We start from the raw sequence: 24,571 nt of genomic DNA, 5'->3' as shown, positions 1-24,571 counted from the left end.
GCGGGGACCCGGATGTTGGGGGGGCGGGGCCGGGGCGGGGGCAGCGGCGCTTCGGCCGCTCCCCTCAGCCGCGTCCCGGAGCCGCCCGGAGCAGCAGCGAGCGGCTCTCGGCTCGGCTGCCTTCAGCGCCGCTCTCCCGTGCGAGGTGTTGCCGTGGGCAGCCCCGGCCCTGCAGGAAGCACCTCGCATCGAAGAGAAGTAAGTGCGGCTCAGGAGTAAGGTGTGCCTTTTTGGGAGGACAGGGTGGTCAACCTCTCCCAGAGGCCTCGTTACTCGGTTCTTCCCTCACGTGTATCGCTTGAGAATTCGGGAAAGATGGGTCACATCACCATTATTTTAACAGCTCGGCTTTGGCTAGAAGTTCCAGAAGAAGCAAGCAAGTGTGCCAACTCTTTCTTTGTATGTTTCCTAGGGTAACACAAGGATGGTGGTAAATTCTGTAAAAGTTCAATGGGTGAGTTTTGTCCCTTAAGGGGAATTCAGCGAAAACCTAACGCAGGGGATGTTTCCTTGTGTCCCTCCTTTTAAACAAAGGATGCACATTCCCAGAGACTCTGGGTATACGGGAAGGTATTTGGTGTATTAGCGACGTATGTGTGCCAGCAATTTGTACTTTTATGTTTCTTGCTGCTGTGTTGATTTTTTTCCCTCCCCACTGATAAAAAATGCTGTTTTTCTTAGCCATGTGTTTCTCTCAATGGCTCTCTGTTGCTTTGCAACCCAAAATACAGATGTTTCTTTCACTTGTTAGTTGTTTTAGTAGGGATCAGCTGTTGTAAGGTGTAGGTCACCATTCATGAAAGTGTGTTTCTTTCAGGTACTTCAGGTATAAAATAAGTGAAACACTGGTAGCCATGTGCTGAATTGGAGGTATCTGTCGCAGTAGATACAGTTATTGATCAGAGGTATTTTGTCACGGACAGAATGTAGTTTGTCATGGGCAGAATGTAGGTGCAGAAGACTTGCAAAGTTTTGATGTTGATGCATTATCCGGTAAATAGGGACCACTGAATAGAGGAATGCCACTGACAAGCTGCCAAGAAAAAACCTTTCTGCATGACCCTGCAAGGCCTCCTTATGGCCTGCTGTAAACTTCACCTGTTATCTCTGGTTTTCATCACTGTTGGGTCAACTGACGTAAATCGCAGAAATACAGAAAAATTGATTACTGAAATGGCTGAATAATGCTGCTAATTTAATGAACTGATTCAGCTTGTGGGAAGCATTTGACAAGCAGCAGAGCCAATACAAAGTGGGGGGGAACAGAAAACACCAGAGAGTAAGGGGAGAAGAAGGGTAAAGTTTGAATTTGGAAAGAGCGGCATGGAAATGCTTTTTCAGTGACAATAAACAGATCAGCTCAGATGCAGGTTGAATTCAAATTCTAAGAGAAAGGGGAAAACACACAAAGAGCCCCAACAGATTCTGGAACACGCTTCCTAACAGAAGCAACTTCTAAGAGTCCAAAATTCAGCCACCTACTTCAATCAAAAGGGATAACGTTGCTTTTAATATAATATGAGAAATAGATTGCTGCTTATCTGGGTGTGTGGATTTTAGATTTTTTTTGAAACTTTATTTAAAAGGGGAAAATCACTGAAATTTGATTAATTAGCTTTAAACACCTCACTTAGAGGCACTGAAAATAAGGAGAGTTTTAAACTACTTCATGTTGCTTGTTATTTTAAATTATGTTCCTTATCATATTGTTCATATGTGAACTATATTAAATTGAGATATGTAAATAGTATAACCCTAGGACTTTTTTGAAGTTAGAATGTAGATGACAGAAGTAATATCTAAGTATGTGAAAGCAGTAGAAAATAAAAGGCTACAAGGAAGAGGGATAATAAAAGCTTGCTGCTTTGTGCTGAGTTAGGAACATATTGATGTTGAGAAAAGAGGGTGCAAGTTTTCTGATTTTTTCACTGTTATAGAGGCTAATATTGCTATCTGGGGGAGAAAACCAAGCATGGTAATGATAAAGCTACCAAGGATTATTCTCAGTGAGAGACCGCCTCTTTTCTTTCTCCCTTTTTCCTTCCCCTGACATCCATTCATTCTGGAGTCTTTTTAAGGTGGCTTTTACTGCCTCATCCTCTTGTCATGGAGGATTTTGCTGTGTACCTGTGAAGGGATGCGTATAGTTAAAATTCCCTGAGGATTCGCTTACCAGATTGTCACACATGAAGTTTTGATGATGGTTGTGTGATGTGTTTTCTGCCTTTAGCAGAAGGCATCCCACCCCCTCCCATTCTGCCCCCTCTCCATTTTATTTCTGTCTCGGGAACTGCAGAGGAGAAGGTGAAAATGGAAATGCTTGGTCATCATGCTCTCGGGTTAGGTTACAAAAAAATCAGCATGGAAGCAAAAATGTTGAGAAAATCAAGCCTTCATCAACTGCAGTGTGCTGGTAGAGTATCCCAATTAAATTATTCATAAGTTAGCTGTACAGCATGATAGGAAGAGGGAATTTAGGAAAGCTATAATGAAGCAACCGTAGAAAAGCGGGAGGGAAATCACTAGTACATTTTTTTCCTTACTGACCCTGTGAAATAACTTTCTGTCTGCCAAAGTGATCTTATGAATGTATAGTAAAAACCACTCCATGTAGCATTTTCCAAAATGTGAACAGAAATGGATGTTAATGATGCCTAGCAAACATTAAAGCCTCATTTTCTCCTACCTCACTGAACCTGTAGCTATTTAGCCAGGGAGATTAAATATATAAAGGTCTTCCCTACTATAAAATTGTGAGGTTTGAAGTTGAAGTTAAGTTTTTGATTTGATACTAAGTTATACTCAGTGGCTGTTACACTTGCAAAGATAGGTATGCCTATGCAATATGAAGGTAATGAAGAGACAGGTCCCTCAACTCTGCTGAGAAATCACATTTTTTCAGCTGATCATTGGTACAACCATTCTAACTGGAAACAGTGCTGCCAACAGCTTAACTACCCACATGCACAAGAGTAAACTGCAGTAGCATCTCACTGGTGAAATAATGTAATTTCCTAATACAGGCAAGCTCTCCATCCCTCTGTGAGCTGCCCTGGGGTGATGCTGAAGAGCAGACTCTGGGAGGGAGCCAGCTGTGTCACCTGTGCTGTGCTGACCAAGGAGGCACCAACAGGGACACACCTCCTGTGCACAGCTGACTGGTGATCCCAGGAGTGAAGTCTCAGTTTCTCTCACTTTCTGTGCCTTTGCACTTTCTCATGTGTTTTGACTATGCTGTGCTTGCTCATAACAGAGGGCTCCTTGTTGCCTGTCTCTCTTCACTTAAAAACTTTTGTCTGAGTTAGCAGTGTATGAAATTTAAAAAGTGATGGTCTAGCTTCCCAGTGTGCATCTATTGTCAGTGGCCAAATACTATAAAATTGGTTGCAAATTTAGAAGGCATTTTTTTTCATAAGCCTGTGGAAATGAATTGTTATAGTTCAATTACATTTAAAAGATCCAGTTTGGGTTCTTAGAGAGACTTTTGCCTTCAAGGCAAAACTGGCTTCTTAGTGATGTTGACCTTGTTGTTGAAATCAGAATTATAGAGGTCACTGTGCTCAATACATGCTTGTAGTTTGCTGTGCAAAAAGCTTCCCTTTGAAAAGGCAGCGATGAAGAAGCAGAATACATAAAATTTCCAAGAAGATGTTTTGTTGCCTTTGGCTGCAATGTATTCAAAAATATAAAACTAAGTCTTTAAAAGAGAAAGACAGGGTGATTTGTCATCATTTGCTGATTGGAATTTGTGTGCAGTTAATATTCAGAAATCATTCATGAAGTTGGTAATGATTTTTGAAAGTGGCTTTTTTGTAGTGTTAACAGCCAGTCATGTGAAACCTAATCTTGAAAGTGAATTACTGGTCTTGTTTACAACATTCAAGTTATTCTGGCAAGAAATGAAAAAAATACTGTATGACTTACCTGAATGGTTGCAATAGCGCAATTTGCAAATGGATTACTTCAGCACAGAATTAATATTTCAATCTGTATGCTGAAATTTGTTAATATAAACTGTATAGACAATACTTAAGAATAACAGACATGTCTCAGGAGCCTTACTGGGATTAATCCTAGGAAATAGTAGACTCTGAGCAGTTTTGTGTATCACATTTCTATTTTTCATTTGACCAAGTATAAATCTTGTTATTCATCCAGTTATGGTTTGTGCTGGTTGGTAATATAAGCTCTGCAGACCGTGCAGCTATAGACCACTTAGTTCTAAATTTATTTTCTATGTACTGCACTGTAAATTTTTAAGAATGGTCAGGACTAGCTAACTGTGAAGCAGTTTATTATGGTCTGCTGAAAAGGAAAAAACTGTTGTATTTCACATAGATTCAAGAAATGTTTGATTTCTTGGATGTAAATTTGTTACCAGAGCATCTTAAACATATGTTTAAGCACACCCTTAAACTTACTTGCAATCAATGGGACTTAAAATGTGCTTTACATGTCTCATTTATGATTAAAAATATGTGCTTACTATGAATATATGAAGATAAATAACTATGGAGGGTCTGATCAGCCAAGATCTGAGTGTCCTTGTTTTCTATTGGGAGACCAGGTACATTCCCTCTCAAGGCACATTCAGCTCTTTCAGGGCCACATGGTGTAAGTACAATTGTTCCATTGGTTTGAGCAGGTTAATTTCTTCCCAGACAGAAATGTCTCAGGTTGTTTGGTTGGTTGGTTGGTTTGGTTCTTTAATACAATACTGTTTATTCAGAAAAATTTTATATGGATGAATAATTTTTCAGATTAATGTAGAGGCAGTCAGCAGCAGGCACTTCCTTGTGTTTCATTTAAAATTCTGCTTTTTCAGTGAGTTCTTTACCTCAAGGAGCTGAATGACTCTTTCTCAAGTAGCTGGTTTTCTTTATAGTGGCTTTCTGGTTGCCAGATGGCATGGCTACTTGGATAGCCTAGCATAAAATAAGGAAAGATCTGTGTCTGTGGTGTGGCAGGTACTTTATGCATGTTGTCTCAAGGTATCTGTGAAGATTTGTGTTTGCTCTGCCTTTGGTAGGAATAAAGTAAGATATCTTCCACTTACTGCAAAATGAGAATGATACTTGTAATTTCCTCATTTTTTCCCTTTCACAGTCTAGTCTTTGAAGCCCTTCAGAGTTCAAATATATATATATATATATATATATATATATATATATATATATGTACTTCCTTAAACTACTGGATTAGAAATCACAATTTTGACTAAGTGGTAAGTTGTTTCATATGTTGGAGGAGGATATTATTTTCCATATTACTCTTGCTGTGAAAATCTTCTGTAAGGATGATGTTTTTTTCAATAAAATTGCCTGGTAAAATCATCCTCCTCCTCAGAACTGTATAAATGGATGACTTTGGTTAGTATAATCAAGAATGTATGACTAACCTGTACTGTGCTCTCTGTGAATTGGTAGAAAAACATAGCCCAAACAGAAAATAAGCAAAAATTGATCATATGAGGAACCGCCTTAGAATAGCCTTAAAATATCTTAGGATGTCTAAAACAAAAACAACAAAAATTATTAATATGATAAGAGAAATACTGGCAATAAGAGTTGAGAGTTCTCACTTGAAAGCAAACCTAAAAGATATAATACATTCAGTAAACAGGATTATGAAGGTTCTTTAGCATGGAAGGAGGCCTGATTGGTTTGGGGTTTTTTTTGGCTTTTGTTTAAGTCCTGGCGAGATCTGTCTTTATGTTGTATTAAGAGCTGTGATGCACAAAAACAAAGAGCAGAGCTGCCTGCAGAGTGCCAAGAATATGTGTTGTGGAGACACATTTTTAACACATAAGGCAACATTTGAAGAATAGGGAGGGGGATACCATGGCATGAGGGGAGAGCATCAGTTGTCAGCACAAGGCATTTGTAGCTGTCCTTGAGATAAACAGAGCAATGGGACAGAGCCATCATGGCCCTTTGCCTGACTGGTTAAAAATAGGCACTGTACACACTTGGTATGCATTTCTCCCTTGAATATGTAGGAGGAGAGAAAAATCCACACAGGAACAGATGCTCTGTTCTTGTCCTGTTCACGGCACCCTCCCAGGTTCTTATCCCTGCCCTTCGCTCAGTGATGGCACACTCAAGGGAAAGGCCTGTTTGATTCTTAATCCCTGTAGGATGGGAGCACATCTATGGATGGAGTTGAGGATTGGCTGATTTTTTTATAAATTTATTGGCTCATAATGAAAGAATAAGTATTTCATCTCATGGACCATAAAAACGATTTCTCTTTACTTTGGTAAGAATATTGACAGGGTAAAGAAAATGGATCAAATCCTAATTTGAGGAAGGTACTGTTCTATGAAATTGATTCACAGCAAGTATACCAGAATGAGTAGAAGTACCAAAGAAAAGTAAGGAAAGAACAATTATTGATTTATTCAATGTTAAATGTTTTCTAAGAAAATCAGGGTGTTATTTCCCCCAGAAAACTTTATAGTTGTCCAGCACCCTGTTTGTCATTGGGGCTTCCTGTGTTTGGTTAAATTTTTTTCTCTAAATTCTTTGCAAACTACCAATGCAGCATCTATCTTTAAGGTGACAATTTGCTAACACTTGACTATATGACTACAATGAAAGTATTTCAGCTAAGTACTCTGAAGGTTTTGAAATGACTGTTGGTGTTTATTAATGCAGTGTTTCATGTTTTGGAAAGAGATCAAGGTCAGCTGAAGCATTTGTCTGGCTCACATTGCATTACATTCAGATTGCAGTTGCTTTGTTTTGCCTTTGGAGAGATGTTCAGAAGGTTTGTCAGGAATGTTAGGGCCATGTTGGACAGGTGTATGGGCACATTATGGGCCAATTCTTCCCTTGACTTGAACTAAATCAAGTGAAAGCCCTATTAAGCCAGAGGTATTGCAACAAAGCAAAATGGGCATGAAAGGATAGTCAGACACAGACTGTTTCCTGCATGCTGTTTCCTCATATTCATTCATTTCTTCACTGTGTGAGGAGCACAGCAGCCAGGTACAGTGGCAATTGGACATTAGGATGGCAGAAAGGGAATGAGGAAGTACCACTGTCCTGCTTCCTCTGCTGAGCAAACACAGATCTTTCTAATTACATAGTCTGATTGGGGATATTACAGATTTTCAAAATATATGTTAGAGTATAAATTACTGTAAGGTAAGCATTGTATGGTTTCATATTGGAGTAAATACATATGGGCTGCATATTCAACTTCAGTAATATTTTGCTTGCTTTCATAAGACTAAATATGCATACACAGCTATTATATTTAATAATTAAATCAAAATTTCTGCAGAAGGCCACACATTAAAAAAAATAAATCTCAATTTTAAATGTTTTTCTATGTGTCCTTTCTCTTAAGCCTTTCTCTTAAGCCACTTTGTCTTTCACAACCCCTTTCTTGCTCATCTATAAAACTTGAATGTCCCTCATCCACCCACCAAGTCACTCTGGATCATTAAGGTCCTGGAGCTTCTGATGTTGTGGTCCTTGGGGACATGATTTACATGATTTGGAGTTGTCAGTGTTAGGTAAATGGTTGTACTCATTGATCTTGGAGGTCTTTTCTTTTCCCACCCAAGTGATTCCATGATACAATGTTTCATTCCCTCAGTGATAAAGCTCTTCTTACAGTATCTCCGTGTTTTGGAGCCCTATATGCCCTCAAATCCTTTTTTTTTTTTTTTTTTTTAGGTTTATGTTGATCTTTCTGCTGGCCTTTCCTTCATGCTTGTCAGGATAGAATCCATGCCTAAGCAATTTCTCTTATTTCCACTCCTAGACCCCTGCCCTTCCTGAATTCTGAAAAGGTGCTGATGTGACAGTGAAGCACTCAGTGAGATAAGTGGTAGACTTCCTGAAACTGTGTTCTCTGTGCAATGTCTGTTAGTAGGAATGACTTGCAGCAACAAATCTGCTGGATGGAATGGAGCCAGGGAAACACTGAGGAGTGAAAGGTGTCCAGGTTACCTAAGCAAATTGGATTGTAAAGGGGAAAGATTGGAATGTGTGAGAAATTAAGATAGACTCTTCTTAAAAATTGCAGAACCATTGTCAGGTGTTCTGTCAATCCTGATTTTCTAGTGTTTTAACTGCATTTCTTCCCTTCTCAGGCATCTCTTAGGAATTTGGCAATGGTAATGTCAGTTATCTGCCACTACCTTATTAAGATGCTTCTTCCAAAATGTCATTCTCTTAATAGAATTGTCACTAAGCTTCAGAGCCATTGTAGTGATTTTCAGGGCTCAGCATTCCAGCAAAGCCCTTAGTGCAAATGTTGAAATTATTTTCAGTTTGCGTGTCAAAAGTTATCATAGGCTTTGAGATGTATGGAAAAACAGGAGTCTGTTCTATGGAAATTTGGCATTTCAGAAAGGCAAATCAGTCGAGAGTTGGTGAGGAGAAAGAGCTTGGTGATCCATGGGATTGGAGGTGTAGAGTGGGAAACTAGGAGTGTAAGTATGTAAATAAATAATTGATCTAATCACCACTAAACTGTTTCCAGAAGTGAATTAGTGCAGCCACCTTAGTTTGGCTCTGAATACATGCTGAGGAAGACTGGCTGTCTCAGTGACAGGGCACGTTGGCCTGAAAGGAATGTGCTAACCTATCTGCACAGCTCCTGGGACCAGAGCCATGCGGGTGTGGAATGTCTGCAGTGTCTCTGCTCTGACAGGCCTGGTGTCACAGCCAGCTGGGACCTCTTCACATTGCATACCATGGTAGGAGAGATGTGCTGTGAAAGCACTTGCCTCAATGAGCCAAGCTAAATGAGCATTAACAGACGATATAATTTCCTTCTCTGAATGTACCATCACAGAGGTAAAGCTCTCTTGAAGCCAAGGAACTGTGTTAGTAGAAGAGCATAAGTCATCAACTAACTAGGAATACTCTCACTCTAAAAATCAAACCAGAATTTTCACATTGAGACTGCCATCTGATAGAGTGGTTACTAAAGGGACTTTGGTCAGTTTCTGAAATAAATTGAGTGATACAACTGCAAGTGTAAGAGTTGAGTACTTGCAGTGATTTAGGAGTTCCCTTCTAGTCCTATGTTTGTATGTCTCACAATTCTGTTCAAGCATCAGAGTCAACAATACATCTCACTACTGACTCATCTGGGAAGAGCAGGGTCCTAATTACAACCTTGTGGAGTAATATCCTGCTCTTATCTTTCATGTATCTCTTATCTACATATATTTCAACTATATTTCAGCTAACACAGTTGAGGTATGAAAGCAGTGGTTTGTCTGGTAGCCAGATTATATAACCTTAAAAATGTGTAGAGAATTAGACTGCTTCAGTTGGACAGTTAATGAAGGGCTTTTGTTTTCTTTTGATTTTTTTTTTTAAGTAGCAGTGATAGAAACAGAGAGCTCTTGGCCAAATTTCTTGTAGCAATATGCCAAACAATATACATTGTGATTGCAGTCATTCTAGTCATGAGGACCTGAGAACTCTGAATTCAGCCAGATGAAAAGTCTACCTAACCTAGTAAGTAGATACTTATGGAAAAAATGTCTGGAGGCAGTCATGCTTGCAGTGATTTTTCCATCATGCTCTTCAGGCCTTCAGTGACTAAGAGTCTCTTTTGTTTAACAGTTACTGCTGACCTACTGAATAGAACTGCTGAATCAATGAAGTCATGCTTTTTCTGGTCCATGTACAGTTTATGCCTCACAATATGTAATGAAAGTAAGCTTAGTTTATTATTGAAAAAAAAAAAAAAAGCCTTCCATGCCTTCCAATATTTATATTGGGAAAACTAGTGAATTGCTATTACCAGGTCACCTTTTGAATAAAGTCCATTACTTGATACATTGCTCTTATATTCTTCTATAGATGTTTTTCTAATTCTGTCATAACATTTTTGATAATAGAATGACTAAAGCTCCAAATTATTAATAAAGTATTTGTGGCCTGAGTGTTTACAGGGCAAATTTTTTACATTTTTCTGTTAATTTTTAAATAAATCCCAGGTATGTTTATTCCTTTAAGCACCAGGTATTTTCATAATTCTTTCCTGGTGATACTAACACCCCATATATATACATATATGTGTATTTTCTCTTCCCTTCTCGATGTTCATTGCACTTAATGACACTGAATAGCCTCTGGCATTTTATCACTCATTCAGTATTGAACCACCTCCAAAGCTTTTCATAGCTAGTCCTAGATTTCCTCAGCCTAATAGTTTTGTGTCATCTGATGTTTTTTCCTTTGTCTAATTATGTGTGTTCTTTTTCACGGTGTTTATGAATATACTGGAGGCCCACATCTGTCAGCTGAGCCTAAGTCAGTGAATCCTGAAAAAGAATACAAGCAATATAAAATATGACCTATAAAAATAATTCAGCCTTGTTTCTTCTTACTGAAATGAATTGTACCATTTTAGTTTTATTTATTTATTACATAAGTAGATATATTTTAAATTTATTTTCACAATGCAGCTCTGCTTTTCAATGCACTTGTAGGATAATGGAAATAGAAGACAAGAGAAATTCACTGCTTGCTGATAAATCTCACACATGTGGACATTAATGGCTAACACTTTTATGTCATATTTCACTCTGGGATTCTGGCACATACTGACAATTTAAGGGTGATTGTCAGGAAAGGACTGTATAAAATAAACTGTTCTTTTTATGTTTTTAATGTTAGCATGTAAAGGTTGTCTTTGACTGTCTAGAAGCTCCTATTGGCTTAAACCACTATATTTACTTATTAAGCTATGAATACCTGCAAATCCTTTAAAGGATTAACTGTATCTGCCTGCTAAGCTTTCCGAGACAGTTAAAAATAACTGCAGGCTGATTCTACTGACACACTAAAAATTGGACCTGCTCTACATTTTATGTTGTATTTGCTGCTGCTTTGACAGATGTGATACAGTCTGGAGGTACTTAAACCTTCTGTGAAGTTGGGTTGACCAAGTGCTCTCAATACCCCAGTTCTGACTAGCAGCTGTTTTCCCTTACAGCCCAAAGAGGATCAGCATTTGCTTTGTCTCATGAAAAATGCCAGTGACCAAGAACATGCAAGCTGGACAAAGAAATTCAGCTTAATATAAGTTCATGAAATAAAGGTGTCCTTCTCTGAAGAAAAGGCTTTGCTTTATACAAGTGGTCTGCAGTGCAGTCCTTCCTGTTTGGTATGTTTTTTTTCTAGCTGTACTCATTGACTTCAGAAAATGTCTCTTTTCCACATTTACAAAATTGTTATATTCTACTACAGTATAAGCATGTGTGCTAGATGCTGCTAGGTATTGTTAGGAAGGCAGCCAAATATATTATATTCATCATTATATGCATAAGTGGAAGCCTTACAGGGAATGCACAATTTCTCCCAATGGTCTGGAGAGTGCAGGAGACAGCAGCACATTAAAATGTGTACTGACTACCTGTATTCCTGCTGGCTGTCAAGGAAAAAGAGTTGGACTCCACCATCTTTATATATTGCACTGTATTGCATTTTATAGTGCAATATATAAAGTGGAAACTTTGAGACAAGACTTAGCACTTTCTGTTGTCTTTTGCCAGGTATTTTCTCTTGGAAGTCTTGTACTGGTACACCAGAAATTTCTGGCTGCAAAAAGATACCATAAATGCTGGTGTTTTCTTGCTCTAAAAGGACAGAATGGGACAGTGATTCTCTGCTACAGTGATTTCTACCTTCATTAACAGATTGTTTAAGTTCCTGCACAAAAAAACCCAGACGTTTAAGTGCATATAACAGTTGAAACTGGTTCTCACAATTTTATAAGTGCTGAAGGAATGTAACATGGCATAGAGTTATTTTTCCCACCAATGATAGGCATCAGGCTAATTAATACTTAGCTGAGTGCATGAAACCTGCATTTGTTTAAAGCTGAAGGGAGAACATTGAAAACCAAATTCAGTCAGATGTAGGTACTCACAAGGGACAACTGTCAGCATTCCTTATAGTAAACTCCTGACTGTAAAACAAGATATGAATATAGAATAATATGAACTTGGGTTGGGGCTTGCAGCCACCCTGTCAGAGTGTAAAGCACTGACACCAGCACAGAAGGAATATTGGATCCATCTGTGTGGATTCAGCCTTCAATCCCCAAAAGTATAGCTGCTAGAATTCTTTAGTTTAGCTAGTTCAAGAGCTAAGTAGTTGCTGATTAATTACTTATGCTATTTGGCAGTAGGAGGGCTGTAGATTTTCCTGCTCTTTTAAATATGTAAGCAAACTGCACAACCCAAGCCAAAGGTTCTAGCTCAGACACAATAAGTGCTATAACTCTATTAACATTGATATTTGCTAATTTATGTCTAAAATACATATTAGAATTTGTGCTGAGACAACTTCATACTGAGCTATATCAGGAAATCACATTATGATTTTTCTATTTCTAGCTAAGGGAAGTCAACAAAACCTTGTGAGAGTTACATTTTAACCCCTTGTTCCAGTCAGTGTCTGCCTGAGGAAGCGCCATGGGTAAGCAGATACTTTGCTTGCGATACTTCAGTGTTTCTTAGAACTAATTGCAGAATTTCTGCAGTGCCCTGTATTGCACAACTCAAGCAACAGAAGACACAGACATACCAGGTAGATTGTGTGGTTCTATTTACTTCAATACTAGTTTTTCTCATTAGGCATATATTCCTTAATGTTTGGTTTTATCTGAGCTTCACCACAAACTGTCAAGTTAAATTTTACTCAACGTGTATTTTTGGAGGCAGAAAATGGACTTGTACAAAATGCACTTCCTAACATAAACTATTTAGTATTTTGTGGTGAAGAGAAGGTAGCATTCTTATGTTTTAAAAGAGAAATCTTGTGGAACCCAAGCTTGTCAAATTTTTGCCAGAAACTTGCTGGTTGCCTGCCAGCTCTCTACCCATCCACTTGGCAGGTGGCCCAGCCTTCCAAGAGCTGCAGCTGCCTCTGAGGCAGGGCTGGCAGCACTCGCAGGGCTGCAGGTCCCTGAGCAGGTGTCCAGATGGACTCCCTCCCAAAGGATCCCTGTCACCCTGGGCTGAGGGGCTCTGCCTCCTGCCAGGGCTGGATGCTAAGGAACTTCCAGGCCTGGAAATGTTTTATCTTGTGCCAGATTTTAGTAACCTACATTCTTTACTTTAAGAAATTGTTTCATAAGTGGACATCCTATTTCTGTCACTAAGGAAGGCCTTGCACCTGAAAGCAGGGAGGGATGCCTGCTTTCACGCATCACTTTGTAGCAGTCCTGCTTCTGAGGAAGGTTCATGAAGAAATGACACAAAATACAGCAGCATGTCTAGAGGAATCTTGCTTTTTAAGTTGGAATTTGGCTTCTGATATTAGCAATAGGTTTTATTGAGGTCTTGTGCTTTCCTTTTATCTTAACAGACATTCTTTTTCTGCACCCCTCCCCCCAATAATACTTAATCTTATTTGAGATTCAATCAGACATCAGCAATATCTTGTGGACTAATATGCAATTTTTTAATCAGTTAAATATTCATGGTAGTTGATACAACCTTGGTATTAATAATCTATTGTGCAAGAACTGTAAGAATAAATAGAAGCTGATAAGCTTTATGCTGGTGTGTACATGGTTGCTGACCTTAGTGGTTTTTTATCCTATCTTTTTAGGGCTGAGAAAAGTACAATTGGAGACCATGGAGCATTCTGACATGTGTAACTCTTTGTATCAAAGTAAGTGCCAACTCAGGTTAATAAATAATAAAAGTGCACAAAACAATTTTTCTTCCTTTTCCTGATTATTCTTTAATATTTTGCTGCATTTTGAATAGCTTGCTAGAAAACGTATTCCTAATGGACCTCTATTCCAAAAATAAATCAATTCCACTATAATAGGCAGTGTTGGAGAAGAACTATTTTTTCTGTTCCAGCTATTGTTTGTAGATTGCTACTAGATGTCATGTAAATAAATCAATCAATCTCAACTTTATTGAAGCTAAATAACGATATTGAAAGACACATGTGAATGTAATGAAGGAACTGTGATACACCAGATATTTTATAGACTGTTGTCTGGAGATGATACCTTTTTTATGACTGCCCTCAAGGAAATGTAATGAAGAATTTTTAATTAACATAATACAGTAGAGCATAAGAAAGTCTTGTAATTCATTTGGCAAATAGAAACAGTGATACAATAGAAGATGATATTCTGATAAAATTTCTCCAGCTTTGTAGCTTTTTAGCAAAATTGCTTAGTGATTTTACTTCAGACCTTGCCCCACTAAAGGCAGTAAGTCTATTCCTGAAGTTCCTGGTGGGGTAGAGTAACAGTTTCAAAGTCTAGGTGGACATTATTTTGGCTTATACAATGTTACCTCACAGTGCAAGAGATGAAGGGCTAAACATTGCCTTATTTAAGGAATCAATGGCCTGTCAAAATCAGGACAAAAGGTGAAAGTACTATAATTAAAAAAAAAAAAATCCTCTTCTGTTTCTCAGCTTGTACAATATGTTGGAGTGGAGGTTAGTTGTCTTGTGCATTTTTCAGATGCTTCCAAATAGCTGCCCAAAATGACACCAAGCTCAATTGATTTGCCCCTGTGCTACTGCAGCTTTATGTGTATTGAAAGCACTGGGGGTCTGTTAATAACAAAATTAGAATGAAATAGAAATAAATAATACATTTTGTCTCTTGCTGATGTGATGATATGTAGTTTCTCTTTGATTTTATTACTCTCTTGCACAAGCCTAACTCCATTTCTGCTTACAAACTTAGTAACAGCATGCTTACATAAAGTAGACTATGATGGTCACATCTTCAGCTGCATGCTGGCATAGCTCCAACTGCATAGCTGTTGACTTCATGAGGATTTGGATACAAACTTAAAGTTAAGCCCATGCTTAACTGCTTTGTCAATCTGTCTCTCTCTCCCCCTCTCCTCCTGCTGTTACTATCATATAACATGTATGAAATTTAGCTTGTGTGGACATATGAATGAATATTCAGGTATTTCTATACACTCCTTGTATACAAAGGTGTGGGTCATTTACTGTTGTTTCAAGCCTGAAGAAAAGGCTGCATCCACTGTGACTTCCAGAGTGCTGTGAGCATGTGTGTGTGTTTATCTGTTCTCTAAGGTCACGTGTGGGCCTCTCATCCAACCAAAACTTCTGTAAGAAGGGAGACTGCATTTCAGAATAAAACCTCTGGGATTCTGTGCCAAAACTCATGCTTTTTGTAGCAGTTATAAATTAAGTAATTTTTTGGGTTTTGATTTAAATCATTTAGAGGTATCAATAACTTCATAAACATTTTTTCATTTTATTTAAAAACATTTACAGCAAAATACTTCATCAGTAATAGTACCAAAGATTTAGAAAGTGAGTTGTATAACTACTATTATATATAATCTCACATACAAAGCTAAAGTTATTACACAAAGGAAGGTATAATAAAATTATGACCTAGGCAGTGGCTGTCATGAAAGGTGTAAGTTTTTCAAATGCTTAATAAACTAAGAGATTTTACCAGAAGTGTAACCTTCGTTTATGGGATTTATGTGCATTCTTCCCCAAAACAGCATTCAGCTACAATGTTTAGTTGAGCATTTATACATGACCACATTAATGAATGTGATATTTGACTGTCTGGAGAGATGTGGATATATTTAGACAAAAGGTTTTATAACTGCTTTAGTTATTGTAATAAATCAGAGCTAAGTGACAATATTGTCATAAATTAGAGGGGGGAAATATTTTAAGCACACATTTCCTTAAATATTATCTCCTAAAAAGTTGGACAGCATTTCTATGTATCTCTTCATAGTTTGGTATTTGCTAGATGTTGTTTCCCCTGGCATATGTGTTCTGTAAGGCAAGGGACAACAGAATCAAGAAATAAACATCTGACCATGTCACAAATCCAATTAACTCTGACAAGGGCTAGTAAAGTCAAGTGAATAACAAAGCACTGCTGTCTGGAAGCAGCTTTGCAGGCAGTAGGACACCAGCTGGATGAAGCAAAAGTACTTCAGGCAGCTGAATTTTCTGCCTCTACTAAGACCATCTTATACCCCAGTGAGGTCACAGAGCTATAGCATTTTCAAGTGTCACATCTCATCTCTTCACTGTTTCTAAGCGGCAGGGAGGAGGAGGAGGGAAGCATTCCCCTCACAGAATGTAAAATATGTGCTAATGTCATTACAAGGTAATGCAGCGAAGCAGAAACTGCAGCAACCATTGCACAGTCTCTCAGCCACCACCACAGTGCTGGGTTATGATAGAAACCTCCAAGAGATTTCAGTGCAGCAATCCTTGGACAGAAATCGTGGTGGTTTTCTAATCCCAAGGCCTGTGCATGTTCAAAGTAGCTCTCATTTTTCTAGCTCTTGATGCATGTAGCTAAGCAATGTCCCATTTAATGGAACTGAATGATTAAATGATTGCTTCACCTGTCTGCTGCGTTCATCCATGCTTGAGACTCAGTAATGTGAGGGGATTTCTCATCTGGAGTATAGTAGTGTCAATCTAGAGACATTCCTTTGGCAAAGTTGTTTTGGTTTATCTTGAGAGGAGAATCCACTCCTTGCCCATCTGACTGGAAATTGAAATTCTTCACTGCTTGTTTCCAGATAGAAAGGAAACATGTGCTCCATTTACTTTATCTGTGTAACCCAAACAACACAATGTTACCCTTGGGATCTTGCTCTAACCTATTTCCCTGTCATGCAGTATCCTTAAGTGAAATGCTTTCCATTTACACTGTAATAATGGAAGGAATCTTAGACCTCTATACAACACTCAATATTTTTACTGTTAATTGTCAACATTATTTGCAGCTCCTAATAACTTTTTTTCTAGTAGTCAGAAGAGTCAAATATATAGTTTGTCAGCTTTAACATGGGTTATAAAACTGAAACAAACAGATATCCTCAGCTTTGAGATGGAGAAAGGAATATTTCTTAGGAAACAACATGAGAATTGGGGTTAGCTCATAACTCACACCTAGTTTGCATCTGAAATTTCCCAGCACTTTTCTAATAGTCCTATTTAACTGAAACTAAAATTATATTAACTTCAGCAAAATTTTCCAGAGGGAAATTTCTTTAGTTCAGATTGGGATTTCTGGGTTCTAGAAACCAGAAAAAATCACACAATGACTCAGTGATTAGGTTATTAAATTACTCGATTCAGAGCAGGAAACTGAAACTGTTTCCCCTCTTCTAATTCCACATGTTTCTATGCACTGCATCTTTTGAATCTTCCCCCCCAGCTTTAAAGAAATACTTATTAATCTTGGAGTTGGTCCCAATTTTCCTGATACGAAGAAATTAACATGGGGTGAGATGGGTAAACTGAAGTGTCAAGATGGTCTCTAAAATCAGAAAAAGGAGCAAGGAAACAAGGAAATAATAAAAATATGCAGGATTGCTTCTACAGAAAACTAAAACTTAAACATATAATCATGCTTGTACATTTTTAAAGTGCATTGAAACTTGATCTTCTTGCTACAACTTTGGACACAAATAGAATTTAGCAAATGGAGATATGCTGTAGAAGCAGCACAGGCATATGCTGACATACGATTACCATATGTCAGTCCACAATGATTCTCAAGCTCCTGAGACATGTTTTGTTCTTTAAATAGTTTTCCATCTTTTTAACATTTTGAAGCATATAGACTATTTTCATTATGCTTTTTTCCTCCTTCCTTTGAAGCCACATGCATTTACAACTGAATTAGCTAAAGCAGGAAGGACAGATAGAAAGAAGCTAAAATTGCTTTCAGAAATTACTACTGCAGTCAAATATATTTGGAAATTCAAGAGTCAACATGAACTATTTAAATAAAGTCTACATTAATCTTTATAAATAAAGAAAACGTATGGGTTAGGATTTTTGTCCTGCATTCATCCAGGATCACATGCAGTATTTTGTTCCTGGGATGTAACACAGCAAGTTAAAATTTAATTAAAAAACCAACAAAACCCCCTTTGTATTTAATCATGTATCATTAAAACCTGAGGTTTTGATTGAACTGGAGGCTGTCTGAGTCAGAACCTCACAGACTCACACAGAGAACATAGTAGCTGCCAACAGGCTATTTCCTGTTGCTTTTCACAGCAACAAAAAAAAAAAAAAAAAAAAAAAAGGATATTTCAGTATGATCTGCAGATGTGCAGCATGATGACATTTAGATGCAAGTTTTACAGAGGCCTACAATTTTAGGCAAATAATATATAAAACCCCCTCCTATTTCTTAAAAAAACAACTCCATCACTATAGATAGACTTAACGTCTTTCAACAGATAGTGTGGCAGTCTTATGTTTCTAAGCTCCTAAAAGTTTTGGAGGAGAAAATACTTCAAATTTACTCAAATCCCTGTGAGAGCTTAAAAAAAAGGAAAAATAATGAGAACATACATAAAAATTCTACTGCACACTGTTAAGGTAGAAAAACTGTACTGAACACATTTTTTGGCTTTTGCAACATCTCATATAGGCTTTATCAGAAAAATAATTTGTTTCTTTAGTGAAAAAACTTGCTTTATACTTCTCAAGAGAGAAATAATCTATTTCTGAATGTCTGGAGAAATGCTGAGAATATTAACTACAACAAACAAGTCATTAGTAAGAATTTACTTTATCAGTGCCTGGAGACATAATATACTTTCCTAATGAGCTCCAGCCTCCTAGCTGTTGCAAACCAAAGACATCCAGTATTAGAGTTTTCTACTAAGTGTGCATATCAGCTTGGGCCAGCACAGGAGGAATTCTTAAGGCTGGGCTGAAAGAACCAATGTTTCCTCAAAGCCTCTGATTCATCACAGGTACATTTGCTTTCTAGTTCTGTCTTAAAAAGAGTCAAAACTCTCCTCAATGTTGAAGGGCATAAAGTAGTACTTGACATTGGACATAAACACATATATCATGCGGACATCCTCCTTTTAGGAATAAATCAATTTCTGCTTGCACTAAAAGGCACTGATGTAATCACAAAATGTTTTAGAGACCTTTTACTCCTAGCTGGGTGACACTGGAAATTTTGCCCCTCTGTAAGTTATGGATTGGGTCTTAGCATTCTTTTGTTGAAATAAAGGTACTCCAGTCAATTTGAGAGTTGAACTGGAAACCAAAGTTCTGTAAGATTTTTGCTAGCCTTCTCTACAGGAAGGAAAACAACCCCAAATGTACGGTGATATGTGAGTAGTTCTCCTCCCACAACCTCTTTGTTTGCCAGAGTAATTGTAATTGGGTGGGCAGATTCCTTCTGGATGACACCAGAAGAGAAAAATTAAGAAGATTATATAAAACCATATTTTCTTTCTTATCCTAGGAAAGCCTTACATGGCACAATTTGATGATGTCTGGACTTAAACCCATTACCAGCAAAAGATAGTGATGCTGTTGTGAGAGCCAGATGAAGGGACAACACATAATACCATATACAAGGAAAATCAGAGGAGATCTTGAATAAGCAAAGAGGATGTACACGATGGAGTTATTTACCAGGTTCTATAATATGAAGAAAAGCAGAGCACCTCTTCTCAAAAGGGAATTGCAGAAATTAATTGAGAATATTGTGGCATCATTCCTTTAAATCCCTTCTGCTTCACAGTTCCCTGTTTCTCAGTGGCACCCTCTTGCTCTCAGAAGTTTTGCACCCACTTCTCTTTCCACATCTCCAGCATCCTGTCTAAGTTTGTCTCCTAGGCTCAGCATCTCTATCTGGCTGTGAACAAAGCTGTCACAGTGGTAAACACTGTCAGAAAGATTCCCTGTCTCCTTTTTTTGTATGTGAAAGCAAGGAGTAAGAAGGGTGTACTCAAGGTGTTTTCCTGGCACTGCTACAGTGCCTGGAGGGCAAAGGCTATTCCTCCTCCCCTGCGCCACCAAGCAATCCATGTTCCAGCACCAGAGTGAAGAGCAGGATATGAAACAAGTAAAACAGTGTCACTCAGAACCTGGAGGAGTGAGAAAAGAGGGCTTCCTCCTACCTGTGAAGTTTTTATGTACATAGTGGAGACTGGTATGAAACATATCTACGGGAGACAGGTGAAGGGGGAACTTGGTGCTTCTGAGAGGTCCCGTGGTTGAGGAAGTTTTGTGAGAGAGCTTTTTTTCAGGGAGTTTCAAAATAGGTGATGTTGATGTGCTGTACTGGGCCAATTCCCACCAGATGCAAAATAACTTCTGAATGAGAATATACTGGAGCTGTGAGGAACCTCAGCCCCTGCAGTTTACAGCTGTCAATCTGCTCATGCTGCTCTGAATGACTTGCTAAAGTAAGCACAGCCTCTGCTGGTTTATTCACTGAGCACATACAGAACAAGTACATGCAATATGCAATAATTTTCCAGGAAAATATATTCCATAGCACTCTGAAAGTAAAAATACTGTATTTAAATGAGATTCACAGCAGCATGTTTTATTGACTTTGAGAGACAGATTCAGAAAAAGAGGATTACCAAGCTGAGACTAATAGCTGAATTGAACATACTTACGCTAGTTTACATTGTAAACAAGAATTCCACAGTCCCAGCAGAAAAGTACCTGGAGGTGTTGGTTGACATCCAGATGAACATGAGCCAACAGTGTTCCCAGGTGGCCAAGAAGGCCAATGGCATTCTGCCTGTAAAAGAATTAGTGTGGCCAGCAGGACCAGTGTAGTGATTGTCCCCCTGTGCTCAGCACCTCAAGTTCTGTGTTTAGTCTTTGGCCCCTCACTGCAAGAAAGGCATTGAGGTCCTGGAGCATGTCCAGAGAAAGGCAACAAAGCTTATGAAGGGTCTGGAGCAGAAGTCCTATGGGGGGCAGATGAAGAAGCTGGGAGTGTTTAGCCTGGAGAAGAGGAGGCTCAGGCAAGACCTTATTGCTCTCTACAGTCCCCTGAAAGGAGATACCCAGTGGAGGTCAGCCTCTTCTCCCAGGCCCGGGAGAAGGGCAAGAGAAAATGGCCTCAAGCTGCACCAGTAAAGTTTCAGGTTGGACATCAGGAAGAATTTTGTCACCGAAAGGGCTGACAAGCATTGGTACAACTTGTTGCACCTGGTGCTGGAGTCACCATCCCTGGAAGTGTTCAAGAAATTACTGGATGTAGCATTAAGTGCTATGGTTTACTTACATGGTGGTGTTTGGCCACAAGTTGATCTTGAAGATCTTTTCCAACCTTAATGGCTCTTTCTTAATGATCATTCCATATTTAAACATGCCTTGTTTTATTGGACAGTGCCACCTAGGGGGTAATGGCTTTTAAACTAGAGTGCAAAGGAGAGGGAGCTTTAATAAAAACATAGAAAGAATTTCTTCCATTAAATTCTCTTTCAGAATACACTAGGCAGACAAAGTGCTGCTGAGAGTTTCATACTGTGGAATCTGGCTAAAAACTAATTTTCCCAGGTCCCTTTGGAGCTGCCCATATTCTTTTCTCTCTTCCATAGTGAGAGAAATCTCTTCTGGCAGTGATTGGGGATGCCACAAATCCTGATTTTCTCCTCTGCTAGCCAGGTCTTGCTGGTATGATCAGTGGAGAGGTTATCTACATGTCATTACAGCTGTAAGGCTGGGTAGGAGATTGCTGTATTGCTGTGTTTGGGTCTCCAAGGACTTAAAATAGAGCCTTGAAAAGTTTGCTTTTTGAGGCCAAAAGCAGAGAGAAAACTCTGGTCTACTTCTAGACCAGAGTTAATCTAGTCTGCTAAAGGAAGGTAGTGTACAAGGCAGGAATGAGATGCTGAGACTACTCTGTCTGAGACCAGATAGGTTTTATCCTGGCCCTTCCCCCACTGTCCTTGAAATTACAAGTTACAGTTGGCTCCTTTAGGCTTTTAACAATTTAACCTAGAAATGGACAAAAGAAACTTAGAAAAACAGCCCATATCTGTACCATGTCTATTTTCTTCAGAATGAGATTTGTTTTAAAAGCTTGAATTGTGATAATTTCTTTCCTGAAAAAAAAAAAATTCCAGGAGAGGTAATATTTTAGGAGTGGGGTATTTTTTTCCCACACACTTTTTTTGTTCTCACAAGTGGTATTTGATTTTATTCTATATCTTCCACAGCAGATGGCGTGCCTGCCTCCCTGAGACCAGAGATCCCAAGCAGCATGCAAATGATACAAGGAACTCTTATAACATAGAAACAATAGTATAAGAAACAATTATGCAAGACACCTGCTCCTCTTTCCTTAGAAGAAAGTAGTGATGCTACCACAATATTTTTGAAGGAAAAATGTCAACATTTTTGATTGCATGACTGTGTTTGAATTGTAATAAAGGGCAGGTCTCTTCCTTTCCTTCAGTAGCCTCCACACACATAAGTAATTGAGTATTAATAAGAAAATATTTTATTTGTTTTAAGTTCCTTTTAAAAATAATCCATACTGAAAAAAAAAAAAAGGGCCAGCTGATAAAAATTGCTTTGTTTGCCCCCTAGAAATGGAAAAAGAGAAATTATTTTGGAACTACAACTACAAGCCACAGACATGCAACATGGTGATGGAAGTTGTACCAAAGCTTGTTGTAAGTACCCCTCAGGTAAAGAAGTCCCATGGTAAAATTATGACATGATGGATTGTCTTAGGTTGCAAGATGTGGCTGGGGGCGTGTATTCTATTGCCATCTGTTAGAGGTGGGGCAGTTATCTACTGTTAATTGGGCCACCTGTCAAAACCAGCTGGGGCAGTTTTCTTTAGCTCTTCCACGACCAATCCTCCCTCTGGGAGATATCTGCTGTTAATGGGCTGTTGAGTCTCACTGCCTGACTGATAAAATTACATCATCCCATTGGGAGATGCTCCACCCAGGGGGAGGAGCCAAGCATTCCTACCTGGATATAGTCTAAGATTTGGAACACCATCAGCAGCCTTTTGCCACTAGATTCCCAGAGTAAGACCAGGTCTATCTACACCACCACTGGACTGTCAGAGGAAAACTACACCCTTCTACAGGATCACTGCTTCAACAGAACCACACCTGTCACTGCAGGAGGGCTGCAGCCACCATTTAATGGGACTGCTACCAACACCCTGACCAACAGGGTGCCAGGTTGTATTCTGACTCTGACAGTGGGTTTTTTTGTACTATTGCATTTGTATTTTTAATTTTCCTAGTAAAAAACCTGTTATTCCTATTCCCATATCTTTGCCTGAGAGCCCCTTAATTTAAAATTATAATAATTTAGAGGGAGGGAGTTTACATTTTCCTCCTTTTCAAAGGAGGCTCCTGCCTTCCTTAGCAGACACCTGTCTTTTCAAGCCAAGACATGGATAAAGCAAACTCTTACTGTCCTCTAGATGTCAATGTGGAAGAGGAGCAGCTGGATACCAGGGCTGCCACACTTGAAGCTAAATAGGTTTTGACACGGTTGTTAAAGAGAAGCTACACTACGGCATGGCACATTCACCACAGTGCCCATCCTGATGTGACATGCTCTGGAGCAAGCAGGCTCCTGCTCAGGCACTAGGAATAAACACTGGACCAAGCCTGGGAGACAGGGACATGGACATCAGGTCCACATTGGTCATTCTGGATTCTGGCTTGGTCACTCAGCATAGATTTTTGGTGACTTCCTTGTTTTGGTAAAATCAGAGAGACTATACAGTTACACTTGTAGCACAGTGTTCTTCCCATTATAGGCTTTATTTCTTACCAAAACAACATGGTTTTTACATGTATTTGCACAAATATATAAATAGAATGGCAACATTAATAAATAATTGCAATGTTAAATATATACACATCAGGAGGACTTGCTGTTGCAACTTTACTTGCAGATACTCACAAATGCATACTCATCCAACAGCTCTTTCTTACAAAAGAAGATACAACAAATTCAGAGACTTGGAATAAGATATTTAAGAACAAGGATTGTGTGATTCTTTCATATATATGTGTCTAAAAGAATGACTGAGGATCAGAGTTGAGTGAAGATGAATTGAAGAAGTGATAAATAGTAAGTTTTCACATCCTGTTCTTCAAATTCCTGAAATAATCTTGTTCCTTTTCAGAATCCTTCATGTTACAGGGCCTGGCTCATTAAAAGCTGTGATTTAAATGTATTCAGAGCTGGTGTGTGTTAGAGTGCATTTCTTCCCCACTGTTTCCCTGTGTTAAATTTTTCCTTACCTACAAACCTGACCTCTCTGAGGGGCCTTATAGCAGAGTTAGGAAGAACACTGTCACTGGAGGCCACTACAAGAAGACTGCTAAGAAATCCTGCTTCCACTGAATCCCTTTAGCTGTTGACTTCCCCAAGGACAACTTTCCCCTAACGTGCAAGAGGCACACCATAGGTGCAATGTGCGTGAGACGTTCTGGGCTCTCTTGACAAGTGTTGTCTGCTGGCAACGAGACAAAAACCATACAAGGTGAAGTCTCTTAATCAGAACTGAGTGTATCTACGCTTGCTGTCACAAGTAGGAAAATAAGGTGATGTTTAACAGGAATAAATGAGGAAGGGGTGGAGGGAGGGAGAAATCTTGGAGAACCATGTCTGGAGAAATAATAAAGTGTTCCCATTTCAACAGATAACTGTTGACTATCACTGTGGAAGCAGTGTCTGACACGAACCCCACAGTGACACAGAAGAAGCACACAGTGCACGTCAGTGATGGCCATTAAAGGTAACTGTCCCTGTGTCTGTGG

General features: G+C 38.8%; 1 protein-coding gene across 4 annotated transcripts; it reads left to right on the top strand.

The window, feature by feature from the left end:
* Positions 1-96: 96 nt before the first annotated feature.
* LOC311151725 (uncharacterized protein) lies at positions 97-23,827 on the top strand. Of its 4 annotated transcripts, XR_014616023.1 has the most exons (7): positions 97-198; positions 10,972-11,142; positions 12,377-12,458; positions 13,596-13,658; positions 19,264-19,439; positions 22,362-22,447; positions 22,805-23,821. XR_014616023.1 is itself a non-coding variant. In XM_084202348.1 (6 exons), the coding sequence occupies exons 3-6, from the start codon at positions 12,455-12,457 to the stop codon at positions 23,800-23,802; spliced, it is 270 nt and encodes an 89-aa protein (XP_084058474.1). In that variant the 5' UTR covers positions 97-198; positions 10,972-11,142; positions 12,377-12,454; the 3' UTR covers positions 23,803-23,827. The 4 variants fall into 4 exon arrangements, 2 of the variants coding, with proteins under 2 accessions (XP_084058474.1, XP_084058473.1); XR_014616024.1 differs by having other exon boundaries at positions 22,362-23,821; XM_084202348.1 differs by lacking the exon at positions 19,264-19,439 and having other exon boundaries at positions 22,362-22,462; positions 23,701-23,827.
* Positions 23,828-24,571: the final 744 nt, after the last annotated feature.

Source organism: Fringilla coelebs, assembly GCF_963513975.1.
Source record: "Fringilla coelebs genome assembly, chromosome: 1".
In the NCBI taxonomy this organism is placed as follows: domain Eukaryota; kingdom Metazoa; phylum Chordata; class Aves; order Passeriformes; family Fringillidae; genus Fringilla; species Fringilla coelebs.
Note: the sequence above shows the minus strand (reverse complement) of the source record. Positions and strands in the feature narration are given on the sequence as shown.